Source organism: Scyliorhinus canicula, chromosome 19 (genome assembly GCF_902713615.1).
Source record: "Scyliorhinus canicula chromosome 19, sScyCan1.1, whole genome shotgun sequence".
In the NCBI taxonomy this organism is placed as follows: domain Eukaryota; kingdom Metazoa; phylum Chordata; class Chondrichthyes; order Carcharhiniformes; family Scyliorhinidae; genus Scyliorhinus; species Scyliorhinus canicula.
In genome coordinates this window covers 95,003,772-95,028,970 of record NC_052164.1, presented here as the reverse complement: position 1 = coordinate 95,028,970, position 25,199 = coordinate 95,003,772, and the positions used below count along the sequence as shown (strand labels likewise).

At 46.0% G+C, this 25,199-nt stretch overlaps 1 protein-coding gene across 1 annotated transcript in view; it reads left to right on the top strand.

The window, feature by feature from the left end:
* The window catches only part of LOC119954369 (NF-kappa-B inhibitor delta-like), a 145,759-nt gene that overhangs the window by 63,457 nt on the left and 57,103 nt on the right, over positions 1-25,199 (top strand). The window contains exon 3 of the mRNA XM_038779560.1: positions 23,892-23,934. Within this exon, the coding sequence (XP_038635488.1) occupies positions 23,892-23,934 (43 nt within the window). The remainder of the gene's footprint in view (positions 1-23,891; positions 23,935-25,199) is intronic.

Sequence of the window (25,199 nt, the reverse complement as noted above, 5' to 3'; positions counted from 1 at the left end):
AGAAACTTTACATGAAACACATTTATTTGAAAAACAAAGTAACTCAGTTTAAAGAAAAAAAACAATTAATTTTTATTAATTAATATTTTAAAGTAGAAACTTCACATGAAACACATGTTGTGCCGAGCAATGATCACCCTACTCAAGTCAACGTATCCACCCTATACCAGTAACCCAACAGCCCCCCCATTAACCTTAAAATTAAAAAATTAAAATATTTAAAAATAAAAAAAATTTAAAAAAAATTTTTTAATGACTTGATCTTGGTGGGCCGCATAAAGACCTTTGGTGGGCCGCATGCGGCCGTAGTTTGCCCACCCCTGACCTAGCCCATACATCTTTAGACTGACGGAGGAAACCGCAGCACCCGGAGGAAACACACACAGACATGGGGGAGACTCCATGCAGACGGTGACCCAAAGCCGGAACTGAACCGGGGTCCCTGGCGCTGTGGGGCAGCAATGCTAACCACTGTACCACCCTGACTTCAGAAACGACCCAGGATAACTATATCTTCACCCTTTTCCTGCAAGTAACTATCTACCATCATTTCTATGCCCTTTCTCACTATCGCTAATCTGATCAGGAAGTCCGTTGTATTGAATATTGAAAGGAAAAATGAAATGACAATCGCTTATTGTCACAAGTAGGCTTCAATGAAGTTACTGTGAAAAGCCCCTAGTCTCCACATCCCAGCGCCTGTTCGGGGAGGCTGTTACAGGAATCGAACCGTGCTGCTGGCCTACTTGGTCTGCTTTAAAAGCCAGCGATTTAGCCCAGTGTGCTAAACAGCCCCTTGTGGATGTAGCTTTTGGAAGTTCTCTATCGCCTCAGTACCAAGTGGTTTGGAATTAGTGACAAATCCAGGGAAAATTTGTAATTTTTAAAAATTCCTTTCCTCATTCCATTCCTATTACTGAGAAGGTCGGTGTTTATTTCCTCTCCCTAACTGCGCTTGAGAAGCCTTTTTGAAGCGCTGCAGTATAAAGCTATTCCCGCAGCGCTGTTAGATGGGGAGTTCCAGGATTTTGACCCAGCAATGATGAAGAGATGATGATACACGTCTAATAAATAACAGAAACTCTTGTCAGCACTGCCAAAGGTCGGTGACTGCTTAGGAAGGAGGTCACCTGTACAATAACTTCAGAAAATATAAAGAAAAAGGGAATGAAAGACTTGCATTTATGTTATGCGTTTCACAGCATCACGATATCCCAAAGCGCTTTACAAAATTATTCAAGTCTCTCAATATAGAATCGTTGTCAGTGATGTAATGTAAACATCTTCATAATATATTTATGTGCTGTCCTTTTTAATTAAAAAAGGAAATGCTTTAGATGATCAGGGGAATAGATAGAGTAGACAGTCTGAGACTTTTTCCTCGGGTGGAACAAACCATTACAAGGGGACATAGATTTGAGGCGAATGGTGGAAGATATAGGGGGGATGTCAGAGGTAGGTTCTTTACCCAGAGAGTAGTGGGGGCATGGAATGCACAGCCTGTGGAAGTAGTTGAGTCGGAAATATCAGGGACCTTCAAGCGGCTATTGGATAGGTACACAGATTACGGTAGAATGATGGGGTGTAGATTAATTTGTTCTTAATCTGGGACAAAGGTTCGGTTCAACATCGTGGGCCGAAGGGCTTGTTCTGTGCTGTATTTTTCTATGTTCTACGTCCTCCCTCCAATTAAATTCTCAGAGGAACTGTTGTGGGGACTGAAGGAGCTCAGAAACCCCGGGAAAATTAGGGTTTTGCTATTACTGACAAGATAATTGGGGCTACAGCCCTGGCATGTGCTCTAATATGTTTTAATTTCTCCTGAGGCATTTTGCCCATTCTGTCTTCTTTTGCCCATCTTTCCAGTTACATTATAGGATAAAATATGACAATGTACTTCTGGTCTTTGGAAGCTTGACTTGCACAGACAAGAAAGCAGCTTGGGGATTCTGACTGGATTGCTGTACAACCCTCTCTGCATTAACAAGTCACAAATTCAGTCTGCTACCACCGGCTCTTGGGGAACCATGTCCCTTTGATATCTCAGTTAGCTGACTGGATCACCTCCATCCACAACATGCAATCAATGTCAAAGATCACCTTGTACTTGTTCCAGTGGCATTGGTTACAGACAGTGCTCAAACACAATAACTGGAATACAGTTTGGACCAACATATAGATAGGAGTTAGAAACCCTCCAGGGTTGAAGTTCATTTCATAGATAGAATTTACAGTGCAGAAGGAGGCCATTCGGCCCATCGAGTCTGCACCAGCTCTTGGAAAGAGCACCCTATCCAAGCCCATACCTCCACCCTATCCCCATAACCCAGTAACCCCACCTAACACTAAGGGCAATTTGGACCCTGAGGGCAATTTAGCCTGGTCAATTCACCTAACCTGCATATCTTTGGACTGTGGGAGGAAACCGGAGCACCCGGAGGAAACCCACGCACACACGGGGAGAACGTGCAGACTCCACACAGACAGTGACCCAAGCCGGGAATCGAACCTGGGACCCTGGAGCTGTGAAGCATTTGTGCTAACCACTATGCTACCGTGCTGCCCTAGATCTCCCAGATACCCCAGGAGAAACTGGTTCATATATAACATGTTTAAAATAAGTGTGTTTCCTTTTTCATTTTCTTTGAACACATTAATTAATTGACTATAAAAATAATGGGGAGTGGGAGAGAGGTATTTTGGACCAATAATTAAAAATCTAACAATCAGATAAAGGCTGTTCACCTCAGAATTGCCATGATGAGGTTGCTGGGGCATGTTGGGTAAATAATGGTGAGAACGTGGAGAATCACGCAATGGGAGGCAAGGAAATATGTGAGGAAACTCCAGGAATACGTCAGCCCAGAGGTAGCAACCCTCATATATGTGAAAAATAGCGCGACTCACAACATTTTTTTAAAAATCGCAATCTGGAAAGAATGTGCAGGGTTAGGGGGAGAAGGCTGGAGAATGGAATTAGGCAAGTTGCTCATTCAGGGAGCCAATGCAGACAAGTTGGGCCAAAGGGCCTCCTTCTGCAGTGTAACAATTCTGTGACTGCGTGATATTTTGTGCAAATGCTCTGGCATCTGACCTCAGTCCCCTTTCTCCGAACTTTGCCTGGAACATGAACAAGCCCATTAAAACAATATATATTTTTTTTAAATTTAGAATATCCAATCATTTTTTCCAATTAAGGGGCAATTTAACGTGGCCAATCCACCTAACCTGCACATCTTTTGGGTTGTGGGGGTGAAACCCACGCAGACACGGGGAGAATGTGCAAACTCCACACGGACAGTGACCCAGAGCCGGGATTCGAACCCAGGTCCTCAGCGCCGTAGGCAGCAATGCTAACCACTGTGCCACCGTGCCGCCCCCCCCCCCCCCCATGAAAACAATATTAAGAATCAGCAATTGGAACATCCGGGCCAATTGCGTTTATTGCTAGTAGATTAACAATTCAACGGCAGATTAAAATCAGTCTTGCCATAAAGCTGGCACCATCTGGTAGTGGGCAAGTGGGGTGTGCCAATTCTCAGGAACTGCAAGAATTATTTCTCTTCCTCCCTCACTCTTACCTCCTGGCCCCATTTGTGTTGCATTGGACCCATTGCACCGATTGCAGTTGACGCAATGTGAATGTGGTCCTGTCAAACTTATTTCAGTCTATGTGCATGTTCCCTCCCACCTGGGGTCCAGTGCATTCATTCACGCAAACTAAACTGACTGTGTGTGTGCAGCTGAGAAAATGCACATACCATGCTGGGCACACAGTTCTGTTTGAAACTCAACATCACCCACTGATTATGTCTAAAAGATTTTTAAAAAAGCAAAAGACTTGCAATTATGGAATACGCTTCCTGATCTGGTAACAGCCCTTTACAGCCAGTGAAATACACTGGGAGTGAAGTCACTATTTGAACTCAGACAGCCTGATGGTGAAAGGTCACACACTGGCACCAAGACCTTCCGCCCCTGCGATCCATTCAAATTCCTGTTGACTCTGGCAGGACCGGAAGATCCCGCCAATGGGAGGGGCTGGAAAATCCCGTCCTGGTGCTTCGACTCATTATGCACACGCAATTCCTAATGGACGGCACGGTAGCACAGTGGTTAGCACTGTTGCTTCACAGTGCCGGAGTCTCGGGTTCGATTCCTGGCTCGGGTCACTATCTGTGCGGAGTCTGCAGGTTCTCTCCGTGTCTGCGTGGGTTTCCTCCGGGGGCTCCGGTTTCCTCCTATAAGTTCCGAAAGACGCGCTTGTTAGGTGAATTGGACATTCTGAATTCTCCCTCTGCGTACCCGAACAGGCGCCGGAGTGTGGTGACTAGGGGATGTTCACATTGCAGTATTAATGTAAGCCTATTTGTGACAATAATCAAGATTATATTTATACAGATTATATTTACAGAGATGCACATTGCAATTAGCATACCTCCTCCAACCAATAAACCTTCTTTCAATCTGTTCCTTCAGGAAGATTGGCACAGGTGAGTCTCTCATTAATACCCCACGATCTGAATGCAACTAGCACCCAATTGATACACAATAACTGTCACTGTTACAATGTAGGAAATTAGAAAGTCAAGACCTTCACCGCAATGCTATAGTAGGACTTGAACACACAGCTGTCTGACTCTCTGTGTCAGCTCATAGGGCTTATATTGTTGAACAACACCCACAGATTTCAGAGAAAAGTAAAGCTGGCAGATACAGTAATCTTTGTGCGGGTAACACGCTGTTTCATTCACCCAAAAATTCAGCCTCACCTATTTTTTGAGTGCTGCAGATGGATTAAAAAATTCTCAGCGAGGCCACTAGATGGAGCTTTGCGCTCTCCTGAAATGATTCCATTGAGGAGGGAGAAGGAGAGGTTTCTAACACTGAGCTCCACCTCGGCAAATTCTCAAGATTGGGCAAGGACGAGAGGAATTTTATCTATCATAGTTGCCCAGCTGCAAAGCAGCCTTGGCAGAAGTGCGTGGCCAGATCAATCATACAGCGAGGGTATGTCCTTCCTTGGATGTGGAGTCCAGGACGGCACACAGTGCTCTTGGTACGGCCTCACCAAGCCCCTGTAGAGATTTCCTTGTTGTTATTCTCCAGTCTTCTTGCGGTGTTGGGAGGCTGGTGAGTGGGCGTCATACCATTTGGTCTCCTAGTTCTTTGCGGTGCCTGATTGCTACCTAATGAAGGAGCTGCACTCCGAAAGCTAGAGACTCCAAACAAACCTGTTGGACTTCAACCTAGTGTTGTAAGACCTCTTACTGTGCCCACCCCAGTCCAACGCCGGCATCTCCACATCATACATTTCTATGAGCAGCTTAGCCTGCTTTCAGGCACATTTGGCAAGTCTCGGCGGATGGAGTATCGTGTCCAGTTTTGGTCTCCTTATTTGAGGAAGGATGTGGTGGCATTGGAGGCAGTTCAGAGGAAGTTCACCAGATGAATTCTGGGGATGAAAGGGTTGACGTATGAGGTGAGATTAAACAATTTGGACTGAAACTCGCCGGAATTTAGAAGGATGAGCGGGGATCTGAGCGAGGTGCATAAATACAAAAAGGGATTGATAAAGTAATCATGGACCAAATATTCCCCCTTGTGGGACAAGAGGTCAGGGATATAGGTTGAGAGGCGGTAGATTTAAAACTGAGATGAGGAGGCACTGCTTCTCACAGAGGGCGGTGAATTTGTGGAACTCGCTGCCCCATAGTGCGGTGGAGTCCAAATCATTAAATGGTTTCAAGAGGGAGATAGATACATTTCAGATTTTAATAACGGGTTAAAGGGATATGGGGAACAGATAGGGTGGTGGATTTGAGACCAGGAAGAGATCAGTCATGATCTGATTGAATGGCAGAGCAGGCTGGAAGGGCCGAATTGACTACTTCCTATGTTCCTTGCTGACCCTTCGTTAGTGCTGTATAATTTATGTTTTCTGCTGTGAAGAAAATTTGCCAATGATAACCTGTAGGTGTCGTGAAAAGCAGAATGATACCAATGTCCTGTAAAACGCCAAAGATAGATCAGTAGAATGTTTGGACCAGTAGTGGATGGGATTTAGCACAGATGTAAAGTACAGAGGGACCTTGCGGTCCATACGTACATATTCCTGAAGGTGGAAGGGCAAATAATAGTCATCATTATTAGTGTCACAAGTAGGCTTACATTAACACTGCAATTAAGTTACTGTGAAAAGCCCACAGTCGCCACATTCCTGCGCCTGTTCGGGTACGCAGAGGAAGAATTCAGAATGCCCAATTCGCCTAACAAACACGTATTTTGCGACTTGTGGGAGGAAAGCGGAGCACCCGGAGGAAACCCACGCAGACACGGGGAGAACGTGCAGACTCCGCACAGACAATGGCCCAAGCTGGGAATCGAACCTGGGTCCCTGGGGCTTTGAAGCAATGGTGCTAACCACTGTGCTGGAGAGAGTAGTCAGCAAAGCATTTGGTATCTTAGGCTTCATGAATACAGGTATTGAAAAGGAAGGAAGTTGTGCTGAACCTTTTTAAAGCCTTGGTTAGGCCACAGCTAAAGCATTGTGTCCAGTTCTGGTCACCGCACTTTAGGAAGGTTTTGAGGGCCATTGACAGGGTGCGGGGGAGATTTTCTGGGATTGCCCAGGGATGAGGGATTATGGCCACAAGGTGAGGCTGGAGAAGTCGGCATTCTCCTTTGAGCAAAGGCGATTGAGGGCGAAATTGTCAGAGGTGTTCAAGATTATGACATCTTTAGATAAGGTGGACAAAGAAGAGCTGTTCTCATTAGTTGAAGGTACAAGTGCGGGGGAACACAAATTTAAGATTTTAGGCATGAGACACGGGGAAATATGAAGAAGGAACTTTTTGTGGAGCGAGTGGTAAATGGGCAGGACTTCTCTGCTTTAGAGGATGGTAGAAGCAGAGATACTGAATGATATCAGGAGGAAATTGGATGAGAACTTGAGGGAAACAAGCTTGGAGGACTATGGGAATAGAATGGGGGAATGAGCTGACTGGGTTGCTCTACAGAGGTTGCATGGACTCGATGGGCCAAATAGCCTCCTACTGTGCCACAGTGACTTTATGACCAAACAATACAGAACTGAAGGAGGCCATTCAGTTTATAATGGATAAAGAATGGATAAAGTAGACCTGGAGCGGATGCTTCCTCTTGTGGGACATCCTGAACGAGAGGTCATAGTCATGGTCTTAGGATAAGAGGTAGCAAATTTAAAACTTTTCCCAAAGGATTGTGAATCTGTGGAATTCACTACCCCGGAATTTAGTGGATTCTGCAGTGGATGCTGGGACCGTGAGTAAATTTAAGGAGGGGTTAGACAGATTTTTAATTGGTAATGGGGTGAAGGGTAATGGAGAGCAGGTAGGACGGTGGAGTTAAGGCCAGGATGGGATCAGCCATGATCGAATGGCGGAGCAGACTTGATGGGCCAAATGGCCTAATTCAGTTCCTGCATATTATGAACTTATAATGCCGATGCCAGCTCTGGAGTTCACCAACCTTTATTCGTGAGGCAATTAGGAAAATACTACTTTTATGTCGGAGCAAAATAATAATTAAGATAAAGGTGCCATTTTGTAGGTTAAACACAAATTTCACTTTTGCATGGGGGTTGAATCTCTTACAACAAAGATCAGTCGATATTAACATTTACTGAGCCGTCTTAACCACATCGTCTGCGTGCAGCACCGATGCGGAGCTTTACTTTCACAGATTATTTGCATTTTGTAACCTAGAAAAGTAGAATCTAGGATCAACTCAGCTAAGTTACAGTGTGGGTGTTTACAATCAGCTTAAATGTCACATTTAATCTTTTTACCCATGCAAACCAACTAATTACACTTATTTTATTTTTAATGGCCCAATCATTATTTTCTCAAAGAATGCAAACAAAACTTAAAAACAAAAATGGAAACGGAGCCAGACGGAAGTATTCAGGAAAGTGCAATTTGAGGTTTTGATGTGTATTGATAGCTTTGGTGTTGCATAGGGAACAAACTAGACGTTTTGCTTATGTGGTATATACTTTCTGTGACTCAGGCTTTTTAAAACAACATTCGCGCCTGTTCTGTCATTCAGTCAGGTCACAGCTGATTTGTATCAGAACTCTATTTATCTGCCTTAGATTTTTTACGAAATAAAGAACAATGAAAAGAGCAAAGAAAAGTGCAGCACGGGATCAGGCCCTTCGGCCCTCCAAGCCTGTGCCGATCATGATGCCCTAGGGCCGGGATTCTCCGGTCCCCTTCCACCCCACTGCCGCTGCCAGTGAGAACGGAAAGTTCGGCGCTCAGTCCAAACCACCATTCTCTGCAGCAGGATGGGAGAATCTCGCTGGCGTGAACAGGTAGGGAATCCGGCCCAAGGTTTAGGGGGTTTACAGGGGATGGTTTAGCACACTGGGCTAAATTGCTGGCTTTGAAAGCAGACCAAGCCAGGCCAGCAGCACGGTTCAATTCCTGTACCAGCCTCCCTGGACAGCCGCCGGAATGTGGCGACTAGGGGCTTTTCACAGCAACTTCATTGAAGCCCACTCGTGACAATAAGCGATTTTCATTTCATTTCATTTCATTTCAAGGTTATTAAGGGACATGCAACTATCAATCTCAAACTTTGACATTTTCAATTGAACTCTAGGCTCAATGGCTCTTAAGGGGAGGCAGTTTCACTTTTCCACCATTTGTTGTGTGAAAGCGTGGTCTTGACATCGCCTATGAATGACAGAATTCCGATTTTAAAGTAATGTTACCCCCTCCCCCCCCCCCACTCAACTGCCCCTGCCCCCTTTGTTCTGACTCATAGCATCATAGATTTTACAGTGCAGAAGGAGGCCATTCGGCCCATCGAGTCTGCGCTGGCCCTTGGAAAGAGCACCCTACTCAAGCCCACACCTCCACCCTATCTCCATAACCCAGTAATCCCACCTAACCCTTGGGGCACTAAGGGGCAATTTAGCATGGCCAATCTGCCTAGCCTGCACATCTTTGGACTGTGGGGAGAAACCGGAGCACCCGGAGGAAACCCACGCAGACACGGGGAGAACGTGCAAACTCCACACAGTCACCCGAGGCCGGAACTGAACCGGCCCCCTGGAGCTGTGAGGCAGCAGTGCTAACCGCTGTGTCAGCGAGGCACCCATTTCAATCCTGTAATCATCTTAAATACCTCAATTAGTTCAGCCCTAATTTTCTGTGCTGAAGCCTATACGAAACACCCTGCTCTCATAATTTACCTCATCCAACTTTGGTGTCATTCTGAGCTACAAAACCTCAGTGACACAAGTCACATCTGCTTGTGGGATTCACGATTGTGGCTTTCTTCTACCTATTTATGTGGTTTTTTTAATGATAGGAGGGAAACATCAATCTGCAGAGTGCAGCAGCTCCAAAGGGAAGCAATGAATCGCTGGGATGATAGCAAAATCCACAGAGCAAAGGCTTGAGCAGCAATTCACGTGCTGATTAATCGGTCAAGAATACAACATATAATGGAAAGGTCAAAATGGCCCTTTAAGTCTTCCCCACAATTATGGCAGCAGTGCATCACACTAGATACTTAACACTAACATAATACCTTGCCTCCCCCACCCCCCCCCCCCCCCCCCCCCCAAAACAAAATCCAGGCTACTTATACTTCTCCTTGGATCCCTGTCCCCAATTTGTCAAATTGGAATAATTTTTCAATAGACTCCAGCCTTTTCATTAATTCACAGCCATCTACCAGGTTGCTCCTATGTCTACAGGATGACCAATTCCGGTCAGTACTGAAGTTCAGAGTTGCAAACTAAATAAATAATTGGTTTTCTCTATGTACAAAACTGCTTGTTCTATTATAAGGTATCACCATCATTTCGATCCTGAAGGCAGTAGCAAGCAGTTTGGATCTCACTACGACAGGACCATGGTCAGGGAAGGCCACATTCATGGCCCAAATTCCCCTGGTAGAGATCCTCCTCCACTCCCAAGGGCCTACGGGCTTTGGCCTCCACCACTTTTGCTTTTTAAGGACCATCATGTGCTCCTCTCCAAGCCGTGCTGCCATCGCTGTCCCCAACCTATTCCAGGCAGGCTGCTAAATGGGCCGTCAGCATTAACAGCTCACCAACCGGCCTTAATAAGTACAGAGGCAACCAATTAGATGACCCTCCTCTGGGAATATTGCACCCCGCAGATGCCCTGCTGGCAAGTGGGGGCTTGGGACCCTCATTTGGTTCTGGAGTCAGCATCCAAATGCCCAGCCTACTTCTTTGTCCAAGCTTTTAGTTACTTGTCCTGACATCTCCTTTTCTGTAGCTCATTGTCAAAGAATGTTTTTATTGGTATCACTCTTGCCAAGTGCCTTGGGACAATTTAATGCATCAATGACACTTAATAAATTCAAACTGTTTACGTAATAAACATGAAGGCAACTGTTGCAGGCGAGGTTGACACATGGGCCAATAACCTCCGGGTTTGGCAGGGTCGCATGATGCGCTGGGAATCGCTCTAACGTGTTCCCACTTAAGGGTTTACCCAGCAATTGCCCAGAAGAGCCACCGTCCTCTGGACAATTGCATTGTGGCACAGTGACGATGTCTCTGGACCAACAATCCAGAAGCTCAGGCTGATTTCTGGGGACAAGAGTTCAAATGCCACTCTGGCATCTGATGGAATTTAAATTCAATGAATAAATCTGGATCATAAAGCAACCCTCGGTAATGATGACCATTACAACTACCATGAATTGTCTTTAAAAACCCATCTGATTCGCTAGTGTACTTTAGGGAGGGAAATCTGCCCTTCTTACTTGGTCTGGCCTACTTGTGACTCCCGGCCCACAAAATGTGGTTGACTCTTAACTGTCCTCTGAGTAACCTAGCAAGCCACTCAGTTCAAGGGCAATTAGGGATGGGCATCAAATGCTGGCCTTGCCAGTGATACCAACATCCCAGGAAGGACTGATGAAAATGATGTGTTTTTCTGGAAAGACAGAAAACAATGCAAAATGGAAGTTGTTTTCAGCACAGCTGAACCTTCTATTTAAAAGACACATGGCCAGGGGACACATTACTCACCTTTGCAGACATTGGTTGAGCTCGAGCTTAAACCGAGATTCTCTATGTTTGAGACTTCCACTTAAAGAGAATTTATACTGCAGTGTGAGCATAATTATATTTAATCACTATTATTTATCCAAAAACTGTTCATAACAGCAGATTAAAAAATTGTATGCATCTTAATTGGGATTGGCGTGCTATGATTTCATTTATCTAACATCTAATAATCTCACATATAAACTGAAAGATACAGAGTGGCACGTGGCGCAGTGGGAGCACTGTTACCTATGGCACTGAGGACCTGGGTTTGAATCCCGGCCCCGGGTCACTGTCCGTGTGGAGTTTGCACAGTCTCCTCGTGTCTGCGTGGGTTTCACCCCCACAACCCAAAGATGTGTAGGTTTGGTGGATTGGCCACGCTAAATTGCCCCTTAATTGGAAGAAAAAGTATTTGGGTACTCTAAATTTATTTTTTAAAAATAAACTGTAAGATGTAATCTATAATTGATTTTAATAACAAACATGTATTCAGGAAGTATACAAGAAATGTACTCTCCAATCTATTCTCTCAAGAGCCCACATATAGAATCTCCTATTCTGAGCTCAGTGTCAAAGAATGTTTTAATTGGTATCACTCTTGCCAAGTGCCTTGGGAAAATTTAATTCATCAATGACACTTAATAAATTCAAACTGTTTACGTTATAAACATAAAGGCAACTCTTCCAGGCGAGGTTGACACATGGGCCCATAACCTCCGGGTTTGCCAGGGTCGCATGATGCGCTGGGAATCGCTCTAACGTGTTCCCACTTAAGGGTTTTCCTGGCAATTGCCCAGAAGAGCTGCCGTCCTCTGGTCAATTGCTGAGAACCATCCCAACAGAAGCGATTTAAATCGTTAACCTCTGATGGTTCTGCCAGTCTTATCCTGATAGTTACTCTAAAAGAGAAAGAAGGTAAAATAAACACCAGATCCAGCCTCGCACCGTTAACCCCCACAAACATGACCCCACCAGGGGACTCACCACACCTACCCCCACTCCCCAACACTCGACCCAACCCACCAACCTGAACACCCCCCCCCCCCATCCCCCCCTCGGCCTGGCTGGGCCCGACCCCCTGCCTGGTGCGACCCAGTCCGACCCCCACCCGGACTGATCCTCTCCCACCTTCCCTGCATTCCGGAATCTCAGTGCGGGTAAGTCTGGTGAGAGTGGCAATCTGCCGGGGATCGCCATTCTGTGGCAGTTACTTCTGAAGGCTTATTATCTTTACTGAAATAAAGCCATCACCTGAGTTCATTACTGCTCTTCTCAAGTCAGAGGGGTTCCAATGAGAGCCATTTGGGCCTTGAAGACGACTTGCATTTATGTAGCACCTATCATGACCACTGGATCTTTCAAAGCACTGGTGAGAGTGGAAATCAGTGGGGGACTGCTACTCTGCGGAAGTTACGGGCCTTAGTTCAATGATGTCAGTCGCTTCCCTGTGTGGAACACTTCACGTTCTCCAGCAGTTGCATCACACATCCCCTATCACCATGGTAACATTACAGTGAGCCGAAAGGCCTTCCTCTGCGCTGTAACAATTCTATGATTCAATAATCCCAGGTATTTTCCACAGTCCCAGTATAATCATCTGTCTCATTATCTAGCCAGTCCATCTATGCCCTCTTTGAAGTCATGCTGACTTAATTTAAGATACTCAAATAGGCTAATGGTTTTGTCAAAATCGTTCACACGGTTTTTTTTTTGTGAGCATGTCAGCCAATATAAACTTTAATCTTATAGTGATGAACGCCTCAGTGAAATGCAGATTGACAAAAAATACACTGCTTGAATAAAGAGATTAGAAGAATTGATCAAAATCTTTCCTCCAAACAACAGATTTTGAGAAGGTTTTTAAATGCAGGGCGTAGTTTGCATTGTGAAAAAGTTAATGAAGGCAGTGCCAGCAGCCACAATTGGCAGGTGCAGACTCTTCACTAAATGGGGAGGAGTGGGATCGGTGAGTTGGTGAGGGAGGTCACAGGTGGTCAGATGGGCACAGGAGGAATGTTGCATGGTGGCACAGTGGCTAGCATTGCTGCCGCACAGCGCCGGGGGCCCGGGTTCGATTCCGACCTCAGGTGGCTGTCTGTCTGGAGTCAGCACGTCCTCCCCGTGTCTGCGTGGGTTTCCTCCGGGTGCTCCGGTTTCCTCCCACTGTCCAAAGATGTGCAGGTTAGGTGGATTGGCCGTGATAAATTGCCCCTTAGTGTCCCAAGGTTAGGTAGGGTTATGGGGATAGGGCGGGGAAGTGAGCCTCAGTGGGGTGCTCTTTCGAAGGGTAGGTGCTGACTCGATAGGCTGAATGGTCTCCTTCTACACTGTAGAGACCATGGGTGGATTCTCCGTTTTGGAGACTAAGCCCCCATGCCAGCATGAAAACGGTGGTGTTTTATGCCAGGAAAACTGGTGCAAAACGACCACCGATTCGCCGTTGTGTTGGGGCTAGTAGAGCTCGCAGTTCTGGCTGTCGATATGGCCCTGCACAAAGCCTGCACTGTCGCGCCGTGCTTCATGGCGGTCTCAGCCCGCGGACCCGGACCGCAAAAGTAGTGCCCCTCTTCGGCCGCTGGCGCGTCCCGGACCACCCGCCCGCAATGCCCCAGCCCCGAATGAAGCCCCCCTGCCTGCGGATCGACCCTCACCCGACTGTTGCGGCACAGCACTCAGTCTGCAGCCGCTTCGCAGGTTTCCCAAACGGTGTAAGTACACCGTATCCCACACCGTCGGGAACTCGGCCAGTCGGGTGGGAGCATCGCGGGGCGGCCTCAGGCAATGTTCTGAGGCTGTGGATAATCGGCACGGCGATGCTTTTCAGGGGGCAGAGAATACAAAAAACCAGCGCCGCTCCCGATACTGGCGTCAAAACGGATTCGCCGCCCGTCGCCGAACACGATTTCGCCTTCGGGGAGCAGAGAATCCAGCCCCATATTTTACTCTATTCTACACTGAAGGAAGCTGTACAGATGGAATGGGGCACGGCTTGAGAAAGATTTATTAACAAGAATAACAATGATTCAGTGCCTTAGGGAGCAGAGAGTCAAATTGAAAGAAAAGGCATACAATTCTGCAAAAGATTGGACAGAATATTTTTTTTTTAACTCATTCATGGGCTGTGGACCTTGCTGACTGGGCCAGCATGTATTGCCCATTCCTGAGGGCATTAAAGAGTCTGGGGTCACATGAAGGTCAGACCAGGTAAGGACAGTACCTCCCTAAAGTACAATTTCCTCCCTAAAGGGCATTAGCGAACCAGATGGGGTTTTATACCAATCGACAGTGGTTTAATGGTCATCTATAAATTTTCCAGATTTTATTATTAAAATAATCTGCCTTGGCGCAATTTGAACCAGGTCCCCAGAGTATTTCCCTGGGTCTCTGGATTACTAGTCCAATGGCATTACCAGTATGCCACTGCCTCCCCGGCATACAAAGGACAGCAAAGAATAACTAAAAGATGAATAAGGATGGAGAAATTAGAGTATGAGGGAAAGCTAGCTAGGAACAGAAAAACAGATAGTAAGGGTTTCTAGATGGATTTAAAAAGGAAAAGAGGAAATGAAATGAGCATTGGTCCTTCTGGATTGGTCCTTCGGGGCTGGTTTAGCTCACCAGGCTAAACCGGTGGCTTTTAAAGCAGGCCAGCAGCACGGTTCGATTCCTGTACCAGCCTCCCCGGACAGGCGCCGGAATGTGGCGACTAGGGGCTTTTCACAGTAACTTCATTGAAGCCTACTCGTGACAATAAGCGATTTTCATTTTCATTTTTTCATTTCTACAGAGTGAGTGAGTGGAAAATAAGGAAATAGCGGATTAATTGAACAGACATTTTGCAACTGAATTAATTGCGGAGGATACAAATAACATTCCAGAACATAATTGTGAATCAGGAGGTGAAAGGGAGCAAGGAGCTTCAAACAATTACAGAACAGAAGAACATAAGAACTAGGAGCAGGAGTGGACAATTCAGCCCCACGATCCCGCTCCGCCATTCAATACGATCATGGCCGTTCTCATCTCAGCCTCAACTCCATTTTCCTGCCCGTTCTCCATAACCCTTCAACCTAATCGAATTACTGCTAATTAAAAATCTATCTCCTCCTTAAATTTACTCAATGGCCCGACATCCACAGCACGCTGGGGTAGTGAATTTCACAGATTCACGACCCTTTGAGAGAAGTCATTTCTCCTCATCCTTGTTTAAATCTGCTCCCACTTCTCTTAGAACTATGACCTCTCTTTCTGGATTGCTCCACCCGAGGAAACATCCACTCTATGTCTAATTTGTCAATACCTTTTATCATCTTATATACTTTAATAAAGTTGCCTCTCATTCTAAACACGAGAGGGTATAGGCCTAAACTGTTCAATCTCTCTCATCTCGAGAATCAATCTAGTGAACCTTGTTTGAACTGCCTCTAACGCAACTACAACCCTCCTTAAATATGGGGACCAAACTGTTCACAGTACTCCAGGTGCAGTCTCACTAATGCCTTGTACAGTTGCAGCAACATTTCCCTACTTTTATACTCTATTCCTTCAGCCATAAATTCCAACATTCCATTGGCCTTCGTTATTACCTGCTGTACCTGCATGTTAGATTTCTGAGATTCATGCACAAGGACGCTCAGATCCCTCTACACCGAAGCACTCTGCAGATTCTCTCCATTTAGATAATATGTTGTCTTTCCATTTTTCAGACCAAAATGGATAACTTCACACTTATCCAAGTTCAACTCCCTCTGCCAAATTTTGGCCCACTCACCTAACCGATCTATATCCGTTTGTAATGTTTTTATTTTCTTATTGCAATTTACTATCCCACCTGTTTCAGTGTCAGCTGCATATTTGGCGTTAGCACCTTCTATCCCTGTATCCAAGTCATTATTATAGATTGTGAATAGTTGGAGCCCTGAGGACTGAACCCTGTGGCACCCCACTAGTTACATTTTGCCAACCAGTAAAGAAACCATTTATCCCGCCTTCCATCGGTTAGCCAGTCTTCTATCCAAGCTGATAAATTACTCCTATTCCCATTTGATCTTACCTTGTGTATTCACCTTTTGTGTGGCACCTTACCAAGTGCCTTCTGGAAGTCCAGATACACTACATCTACAGGATGTCCATTATCCATGCGGCTTGTACATTTTCGAAGAACCCGAGCAAATTAGTCAAACACGATTTACCCTTCATAAAAACATACTGACTCTGATGGATTGCATTTTGACTTTCTAAATGCCCTATTCCTTAGTGTTCCTTAATAACAGATTCTAACAATTTTCCAATGATAGATGTTAAATTAAGTAGTCTATATTTTCCTACTTTTTGCTTCCTTGACTTTTTGAATAAGGACGTTACATTAGCATTTTTACAATCTACTGGAACCTTTCCCAGATCCAGGGAAGTTTGGAATATAATAAACAATGGATCCACTATCTCCACTGCCACTTCCTTTAAGACCCCAGGATAGGGCAATCAGACCCTGGGGACTTGTCTGCCTTCAATTACAGTAGTTTGTTTAGTACTTTTTCACTATTGGTGATGATTTTTCTAAGTTCCTCCTTTACCATTAACTCTGCATTACCTGTTAGTATTGGGCTAGTACTAATGTCCTCCACTGTGAAAACTGAGGCAAAATATTGATTTAGCGTCTCTGGCATTTCTGTGTTCCCCACTATTAACTCCCTGGTTACCTCCTCCAAGGGTTCACTTTCGCTACTCTCTTCCCTTTTATATACTCATGGAAGCTTTTGCTATCTTTGTTTATATTTTGCTCTAGTTTTCTTTCATAATTTACCTTTTTATTACTTTTTCAGTGACCCTTTGTTGACCTTTAAAAGTTTGCCAATCTTCCAATCTGCCACTGGCCTTGGCAATATGGTCTGCCTTTGTTTTTGTCTTTGTTATCTTTAATTTCCTTACTCAGCCATGGATTTATCCCCCCCCCACTCAAAATCTTTTTCCTCTCTCGAATATATTTCAGTGAGGAAAAATAGAATATCTCCTTCAACACCTGCCACCGTTCATCAACGGTCCTGCCTTTTAGTCTTCCTACCCAGTCCATAGGGCCACATCTGTTACCATGCCAACATAATTACCTTTTTCAACTCCAGAGCGCAAATCTGGGGCTCCATTTTCTCATCCTGAAACAGAAATTGAAATTCTATTATGCAATGATCGCTCTTCCATAGAGGATCCTTTATTTTGAGGTCATTAATTAATCCCTCCTCATTGCATAATAGCAAATCAAGAATAGCCTTCTCCCTGGTTGGCTCCACAACATATTGCTCCAAGAAACAACCTCTAACACATTCAGTGAATGTTTGCTCGAGGCTACCAATCTATATGCGTATTAAAATCACCCATGTCTATTGTCCTACCTTTCATACAAGCCTCCAATATTTCCTGGCTTATAATGGGATTGTTCTGGGAACAATCCACCTCATCACTAACCAGCACTCTTTTAATTTTGATTTTCTAATTTTACATACAACTGAGCCTTCCCACCCCGCCCCTCCTCCCACACACACGCACACTATTTAGTTTAAAGCTGAGGGAAAGGTTTCAGAGAATATTATTAGAACGAAAACAAGCCCCGAGGTACATTTGTACTTCATCCTGGCATCGTAAACAAAGTGGCTGCTGAATTGGTAGGTGCATATTGGTTTTAATTTTCCAAAATTCCTTAGGTTCTGGACATGTACAGCCAGTTTGGAAAATAGCAAATGTAACTCCTCTATTCAAGAAAGGAAGGAGGCAGAAATCGGGAATGTTAGCTTAACATCTGTCACTGAAAACGATCTGGGCCGGGATTCTTTGGAAACCGGCGGGGCAGGCAACTCCGGCGCAAAGGCGTGGCGTGAACCACTCCGGCGTCAAGCCGCCTCGAAGATGTGGAATCCTCCACACCTTCAGGGGCTAGGCTGGCGCCGGAGTGGTTTGCGCTGTGCCGGTCGGCGCGAAAGGGGCTTGGCGCCACGCCAACTGGCGGAGAAGGGCCTCCGCCAGCCAACGCGAGTTGGCACATGCACGGGAGCGCCAGCGTGTGGTGGCGTCATCCCAACGCATGCACAAGGGATGGTTCATCTCCGCGCCGGCCATCGTGGACCGGTACACCAGCCGGCGCGGAGCAATAGAGTGCCCCCACAGCACAGGCCCACCCGCGGATCGGTGGGCCTCGTTCGCGGGCCAGGCCGCCATGGGTGCACCCCCCGCGGCCAGATCCCCCTCGCCCCCCCCCCTCCCCCCCCCCCTCCCCCCCCCCCCCCCCCCCCCCCCCCCGAGGACCCCAAAGGCCGCCTGCAAAGCTATGTGCCTCTGGTAAGTAGCAGCTCCAATTCACGCCGGCGGGACCGGCCTAAAACGGGCGGCCGCTCGGCCCATCGCGGGTCGAGGAATTCGAGCGACCCCGGGCCCCATGTCATGCCGGTCCTCGCCATTCTCCGAGGCAGGCGGCGCGATTCACGCCAGCAGGATTTTTGGGGGCGGCGGAAAATTGGGGAGCCGGCGGGGACGGGATTCACGCCGACCCCCGGCAATTCTCCGACTCGGGGGGGGGGGGGGGGGGGGGGGGGGGGGGGGGGGGGGTCGGAGATTCCAGGCCACAGAAATCAATACTTGGCCGTCGATTGATTAAACTTTCTGTTTTTATTTCAAATTTTCAGTATTTTGATGTTTTGGAAGATTTTCAATGCATAACCTATCACACAACTTCACATGCTGTACAACCTAATTCGTCAGATTGGTTGATTATCTTCATAAGAGACTTGAATTTGAACACTGAGCGTAGTGAGAAGAATGAAAAGAATTAGACACAAGAATGGCTGAAATAATTTTCAGCTCCGCCCCGCAGTGGAAGGGTTTAAAATGGGCGAGCAACCAGACCAGTGTGAGGAGATGCAGCTCTGTAGATGTACCACGGCAATGAAACTTACAGCTTATTATCTTCATGAATGTAGCACTGATTCCTGTGTCCCTAAAACCTCAAATGTCCTGCAATATTTTTGTTTGTTCGCAATCACGGGACACAAAGAGAGGTACCTCAAATATAATCAAATGAGTGAGGAGAGTGTTTGAAACTGTAACATTACAGGTTATCAAGTCACAAGGAGTGCCTGCTGAAATGCAAAGTAGAAAATCTTTGTCCCCACCAGTAGATTGGGTACACAACACCTAGATGCAAATTAATTAACTCCGCTTTGTTTATTTTTCTTTATGATGTGCTACATTAATTGTGGGACAGATAAATATCCCGTACGTACCTGTCTGCCGCTGTTTGTGTCCTCCAAGTTGCCACAACAAGCAATTACAATGAGTAATTTGTCACTGGCTTAACGTCCCATGAAGTTGGCTGCCAGAATGTACAGTGAATTTAGCTTCACAACAAGCCTTCAAGAAGGAGGTTGATGTGTTCCAGAGTGTGGAAAACAAATAAATTATTAGAGAGAGGCATGGATTCATTGTGATATCAGTTACCTCAGTCCCCTGGCGAGGCAGGGTGGCATGGTGGCACGGTGGTTAGCGCTGTTGCCTCACGGCGCCAGGGATCCGGGTTCAATTCCAGCCTTGGGTCATTGACTGTGTGGAGTTTGCACATTCTCCCCATGTCTATGTGGGTTTCCTCCGGGTGCTCCGGTTTCTTCCCACAGTCCAAAGTTGTGCAGGTTCGGTGGAATGGCCATGATCAATGGTTACGGGGAGAGGAGGGTAGAGTGCTCTTTCAGAGGGTCCGTGCAGACTCGATGGGCCAAATGGCTTCCTTCTGCACTGTACGGATTCTATGACTAAGTTGGTTTGATTGCCCTTGAAGGAAGGAGTCGTTTTCCTAAAATGAGTCTTTATTCATACAACTCAAGGTTTCAAAACTTATTTATCAAAGACTTCCATTGCATTACAATGGGAGATGCCCTTCAGCTTGAACTACTCTCAATTTCTTCAAACATATGTTTATTTTCGTCTACCAATCCAACAGTTGATGATATGCATCCAACTATTTAATTTTAGAGATTTTTCTTTCCCTCCAACCATTAGTTTCAAATCAGTCATGTCAAACAACAACCTTTTACACATAGAATGTGCATCATCTCACAATAACCAATTTCCTACATAACATTCAATGAGCATGTTTTCTTATGTCTGACAACCAGAATCTTGTATCTCCACTGGCTCCATAAAAAAAATAGTGCTTCAGCCACTTTATTTATGAGGCATATTGAATATGCGAGCTGGGCAGCACGGTAGCGCAGTGGTTAGCCCTGGAGCCTCACGGAACAGAGGCCCCAGGTTCGATTCTGGGTCACTGTCCGTGTGGAGTTTGCACATTCTCCCCGTGTTTGCGTGGGTTTCGCCCCCACAACCCAAAGATGTGCAGGCTAGGTGGATTGGCCATGCTAAATTGCCCCTTAATTGGAAAAAATGAATTGGGTATTCTAAAATTGATGGGGTTCCTCCTGCCTATGAAATCTTCCCATATCAGGGAAATCCACGAAATTGGAATATTTTCTGCTGGTGATGTTCTGGTCATATATTTTAAACTTTGGGAATATATGAGTAAGATCATTAAGACATAGCCAGAGTGACTGTGTGAATCTAACGAGTACATTTGCTATGTTAATGAGCCAAGCAATACTGAAAATAGATGTTTACCTAAGGCAATTTTGTAAGAATGGGTACAGTACATGAATAGACCTGAATGGGTTGTCAGGATTCAAAGGATAAGACAAGTCAGTGGTTAGCACTGTTGCTTCACAGCACCAGGGTCCCAGGTTCAATTCCCAGGTTGGGTCACTGTATGTACGGAGTTTGCACGTTCTCCCTGTGTCTGCGTGGGTTTCCTCCGGGTGCTCCGGTTTCCTCCCACAAGTCCCGAAAGACGTGATGTTACATAAATTGGACATTCTGAATTCTCCATCAGTGTACCCGAACAGGCGCCGGGGTATGTTGACTAGGGGCTTTTCACTGTAACTTCATTGCAGTGTTAATGTAAGACTACTTGTGACAATAATAAAGATTATTATTATTATTTGCGCGGTGTGAAGGAAAGGTGTCATAGAGAAGGTGGATAAAGTGAGTTTAGTTTTATTTTAAATTCCAAAAGTGAAAGTTGAGAGATGAAAGTAATTAAGTCTGGGAGGGTACAGTTCTGAAGAAATTAGGTCCAGTAAGGGAGAGATCAAAGGGGAAAACACACTCAAGTAAATGCTGGAACCCACGTGGGGGCTACATTGAGATCTCAGCCAAGGAAAGGAATAGCTGTTTAACTCCCAGCAAACAGTGGGTGAAGGAAGCCAGGTTTGGAAAGTAAACTGGGTTAACCTCGGAAGCAACCCCAAGAAATGTGAAGTGTGATCAAATCTAAAAGTTGCGGTGGACCAGATTGGAGAGAGTTAACTCTGAAAGCAGTTACGTCTGTTTGGAATTGTTTAAAGCGATGAAACTGGATAAAGTAATTGGTCTAGATTCTCCAGTTACCAAGCATGTTCCTCGATGCCACACTGATTCTATCTTCCCACCGCCTGTCAATGGGATTTTCCATTGAACACCTCCCCACTTGCTGCTGGAAAACCCGGGGGGGGGGGGGGGGGGGGGGGGGGGGGTGGGGGGCAGGGGCGCATTGCCGGTGGAAAAAATCAATCACAACAACTGGAGAATTCAGGCCATTTTCTTATGTAAGTGTACTTCGATTTTCTTTAAATATTTTTATTAAAATGTTCCACATTTTATATCAAAACAAAACTGCACCAACCATGCATCAAACATTACAAGCAACAGCAGTAACAGGAACCCCGATAAAAGAGATGCAACCCAAACAATTCCCCCTCTTCAGGCCCCACAACGCCGGGGCTGGTTCAGCACACTGGGCTAAATGGCTGGTATTGAAAGCAGACCAAGGCAGGCCAGCAGCCTGTTTCAATTCCCGTACCAGCCTCCCGGAACAGGCGCCAGAATGTGGCGACTAGGGGCTTTTCACAGTAACTTCATTTGAAGCCTACTTGTGACAGTAGGCGATTTTCATTTAATTTCTTTCCCTCTCCCCCCACCAAAAGTTAACAGTGGCCCGATTTTAAATGTGCCAAATAAACGACCACCATCCAAGATAGAACCCATCGATCGACCCCTTCACCATGAACTTGACCCTCTCAAGGTACGAGAATTCCATCGAATCACCCAGCCATGCTTCTGCATTGGGTGGCACCGCCTGCCTCCAGCTCAGCACTAACCGTCGCCACGCCAACAGCAATGTAAATGTCAAAGCAGCCGTCCCTGGCCCCATCCTCAATTCCAGTTGATTCAACATCCCAAATACGATAACGAACGGACAGGGCTCTAAGTCAACATTAAGGATTGCAGATATGGGTGCTGAAAAGGACCCCAAAAAATGCACCAGCTTGGGGCAGGACCAGAACATGTGCGTATGGAGAGCAGGCCCTCTCGAGCACCACTCACACTTATCCTCGACCCCCTGAAAAATCGATTCATACTGGCCCTGGTGAGGTGCGACCTAACCATCACCTTTAGCTGTATCAAGCTCAACCTCATGCAGGACGACGTAGCTATTAGCCTTCGACAGGACTCACTCCACACCTCCGCCTCCTCGAAATTGGGTCCCAGCTCCTCCTCCCACCTGGCCTTCACCTGATATACCAAAACCTGCTCTTCCCCCAGTATCGACCCATATATCCCAGACATGCTGCCTTCCTCTGACCCTGTACACGAGAGTATCCTTTCCAGCAAGGTAGATGGGGATGCTCCCGGGAAAGTCGGAAATGACCGCCAAGAAAGTCCCGCACCTTGAAATATCTGAACCTACCTGCTCCCCCTAGCTCTGCTTTCTCCTTCAACTCTTCCCAACATGCACACCGCCCCTCCAGAAACAGATTCCTCACTCTCTCCAGCTCCTATCTTTATACTTCAATTTTCTTTTCTATTTCTTAATAAACGTTTCAAATCATCACAGGTAGTCGGGGTCATCATTTCTGGATTTCAAAACATAAGACTGTAAGAATTAGGCCACTCGGCCCTTCGAGTCTGCTCCGCCATTCAATCATGGCTGATCTTTTTTCTCATTCCCATTCTTCTGCCTTCTCCCCATAACCCCAGATCCCATTATTAATAATGAACCTATCTATCTCTGTCTTAAAGATACTCAGTAATTTGGCCTCCACAGCCTTCTGCGGCAAAGAGTTCCATCGATTCACCACCCTCTGGCTGAAGAAATTCCTCCTCATCTCTGTTTTAAAGCATCGTCCCTTTAGTCTGAGATGGTGTCCTCTGGTTCTAGTTTTTCCTACAAGTGGAAACAGACTCTCCACGTCCACTCTATCCAGGCCTCGTAGCATCCTGTAAAATCTCCTCACGCTGTTCAACCTGCAAACACAGTTGAGAGTAGTTATTTAAAGTGTCCCTTCTGCGATTTGAACAGCTTGGCATTTGGTATTAGCTGTGCCCTGAACAGGAGTTAATGGAGTTTAAAAGAGCCCCTACTGCCCTCTACCCTCAACCATGATGGGGCAGTAAAATTCCACTCTGAGAGTTGGAGGACCAAAAGTAAGTCGGTGAGCATTGAGTAACTTGAGCAAAACATGGTACAGTTTAGAATAGAGTTAGCAGAGATTCAGATAAGTTACGGAAGGTAGAAGATGACTTCTGATCCTTTAAATTATACTATTTTGCCTATGCATTACAGGTGGCAAATGTACAAAACACGTACTCACCAATTCCAATTTACCTGTATTTACAGCTACAAAAAATAAGACACGTAGTAATCATTTTTCTAACTGAGTATTTTTTTTGTGTCAAGCAGATGGTTTTGCCACACCTTTCGATGACATGTTATTCACAAATAGGTAAGATCTATCACACCCTGTCCCTAATAACTGCATCAACAGTATAATCTTGAGCAGGAACTGACACATTTCAGGCCACACAATGGTGCGAAAGAACTTTTACTGGCTAAAGTACTCACACACAATAATTCGTTTGTCAATTGTTACTGTGTCCACTTGATTTTCTGTTTATAATTGACACTGCTTTTATCAGCTAACCAAAATTTCTTGTGCCAGCTGCCATTCAGTTTGTTTTAATGTGTGTTTATATATGGAGTGCCAAGCACTTCCAGATAATGCTGCCAATTGTTTTAATGATCAACTTTCTTTCCAGAATGACAGACAGGGAATAGAATTTTTTTTGTTGCTTGTACTTGTACCAGCCCTTCTCAGGTGAAGCGTGGAGCAGATGAAGGGAAACACTCCTTGTAATGTCTCTTTCATTAAAAATGGGCGCTTATGTGCAGAGGACTGGTAGTGGGAACTGACTATCGATAGACGTGGGCAACATCTGCAGAGGCAGAGTGAACTCAGAACTGCAGGATGAAAAGTCACAGGCTCTGATGCCACAGATGCAACCATAACCTGCCGAGTATTTCCAGAATTTTATTTCGGGAGGTCTTGTGGCCCAATGGGTACCATCCATGCCTCTGAGTCAGAAGCTCTGGGTTAAAGTCCCACCCCTGGACTTGATGGCCAAGTTAAGTGCATTCACACAGTGGCCGAACATAGATCATAGATTTTACAGTGCAGAAAGAGGCCATTTGGCCCATCGGGTCTGCACCGGCCCTTGGAAAGAGCACCCTACGCAAGCCCATACCTCCCGTGACCCAGTAACCCCAGCAAACCTTTTTGGACACTAAGGGATAATTTAGCGTGGCCAATCCGCCTAATCTGCGCATCTTTGTACTGTGGGAGGAAACCGGAGCACCCGGAGGAAACCCACGCAGACACAGGGAGAACGTGCAGACTCCACACACAGACAGTGACCCAAGCCGGGAATCGAACCTGGGACCCTGGAGTTGTGAAGCTACTGTGCTAACCGCTGTGCCGCCATGCTTCCCCAAACAGGTCGAGTGTCAACCTGCAAATCTTTCCAGCAAGCCACTGTCTGGCGATAAGAAGGGGGGGAAATTCCCTGGTCAGCCATGTTTGATGTGGAGTGGCGCCCCCTCGGGTTCTAAGCCTCAGCCGGCAGACTAGTGACCTGTTCCGGGAATAACTACCCATGGAAACAAAAAATTCTGCCATAGATCACCCATATGTGCGCAAAGAGAATTAGGATG